At 47.3% G+C, this 1,015-nt stretch overlaps 1 protein-coding gene across 1 annotated transcript; it reads right to left on the bottom strand.

The window, feature by feature from the left end:
- Positions 1–91: 91 nt before the first annotated feature.
- On the bottom strand, positions 92–250 carry SARC_17148 (hypothetical protein; the record flags this gene model as incomplete). The annotated part of the gene is made up of 1 exon (XM_014288754.1): positions 92–250. A coding segment is annotated over one exon (159 nt), but the record flags the coding sequence as incomplete, so codon positions are not given.
- Positions 251–1,015: the final 765 nt, after the last annotated feature.

Raw genomic sequence — 1,015 nt, 5'->3', positions numbered from 1 at the left:
ATATATATATGTATCGAGGAGCTTTGTAGGTCCGCATATAAAATACTGCAGAGCTTGTCGTTTCACACCCATCGAGCCATAACACGCGTACTTACAAGCTGGCGTCCAACACCCAGCGTTGGTAGTGCAGGATGTCGTTGTATTGGGACTGATTGGGTTGCTTGCCCAGGAGATAGGCACCTGAATTGAGGGCCAAGGTCTCCACAGCCGACAGCGAACGGGTCAGTTGAAACACAATGCCTTGCTGCACCTGAAGTGGGAAGAGCGATGGGGTTGATGAGTGGAGATCCAGACAGTTGGGGGTGTAGGTGTAAGTGCAAGGGACGGATTCATATACAAATGAACGCATATGCGTGCGTGTGCGTGTGTGTGTGCGCGCGCGCGCGTGTGTGTACGTGTATGTACGCGTGTGTGTGCGTGTGTGTGCGTGCTTATGTATATGATGCACTACTGCACCATTCACATACCCGTCTTTGCAAGTATCAGTACATATTCAAAGTATTTCTGTATAACCAGAAGCGTAGTATCTTAACATGCTCACATGCATGTGCATGTGTATCATGAAGTAAACCCTAAACCCTAAAAACTCTAACATTTGTATCATGAAGTAGTGGGGAATGCTACACGCGTGTAGCCAGCTACACATGGGAATTGAATACACTCAACAGCACGCGAGTGTGTATCTAAATCACTAGCACCCACTACGCACACGGACAAACTATCTCCAACCAATCGCAACTACGATAGCCTCAGTTGTTCGAGGAAAACCGGATATACGCACTTGAGAAGACCTTAGCCTCAATAGGTTAGTGTACATGCATGAACGCGTACTCGTATTACATTCTCAGTAGATGCAACGAAGGTACCGCAGGGATGACGAGAGATGAATTGCGCAATAAAACTATCAACGGTAATGTATCGTGCCTTCGGTGACAGTGGTGTCAATGAACCTGACAGCAGGTGGTGATCGGTCGATTGCATGTTACAGACATAAAACACAGACACAGACACAGAC

The sequence above is a fragment of the Sphaeroforma arctica genome (genome assembly GCF_001186125.1).
Source record: "Sphaeroforma arctica JP610 unplaced genomic scaffold supercont1.9867, whole genome shotgun sequence".
In the NCBI taxonomy this organism is placed as follows: domain Eukaryota; class Ichthyosporea; order Ichthyophonida; genus Sphaeroforma; species Sphaeroforma arctica.
The sequence above is the reverse complement of the archived record's forward strand: the minus strand, read 5'-3'. Positions and strand labels throughout refer to the sequence as shown.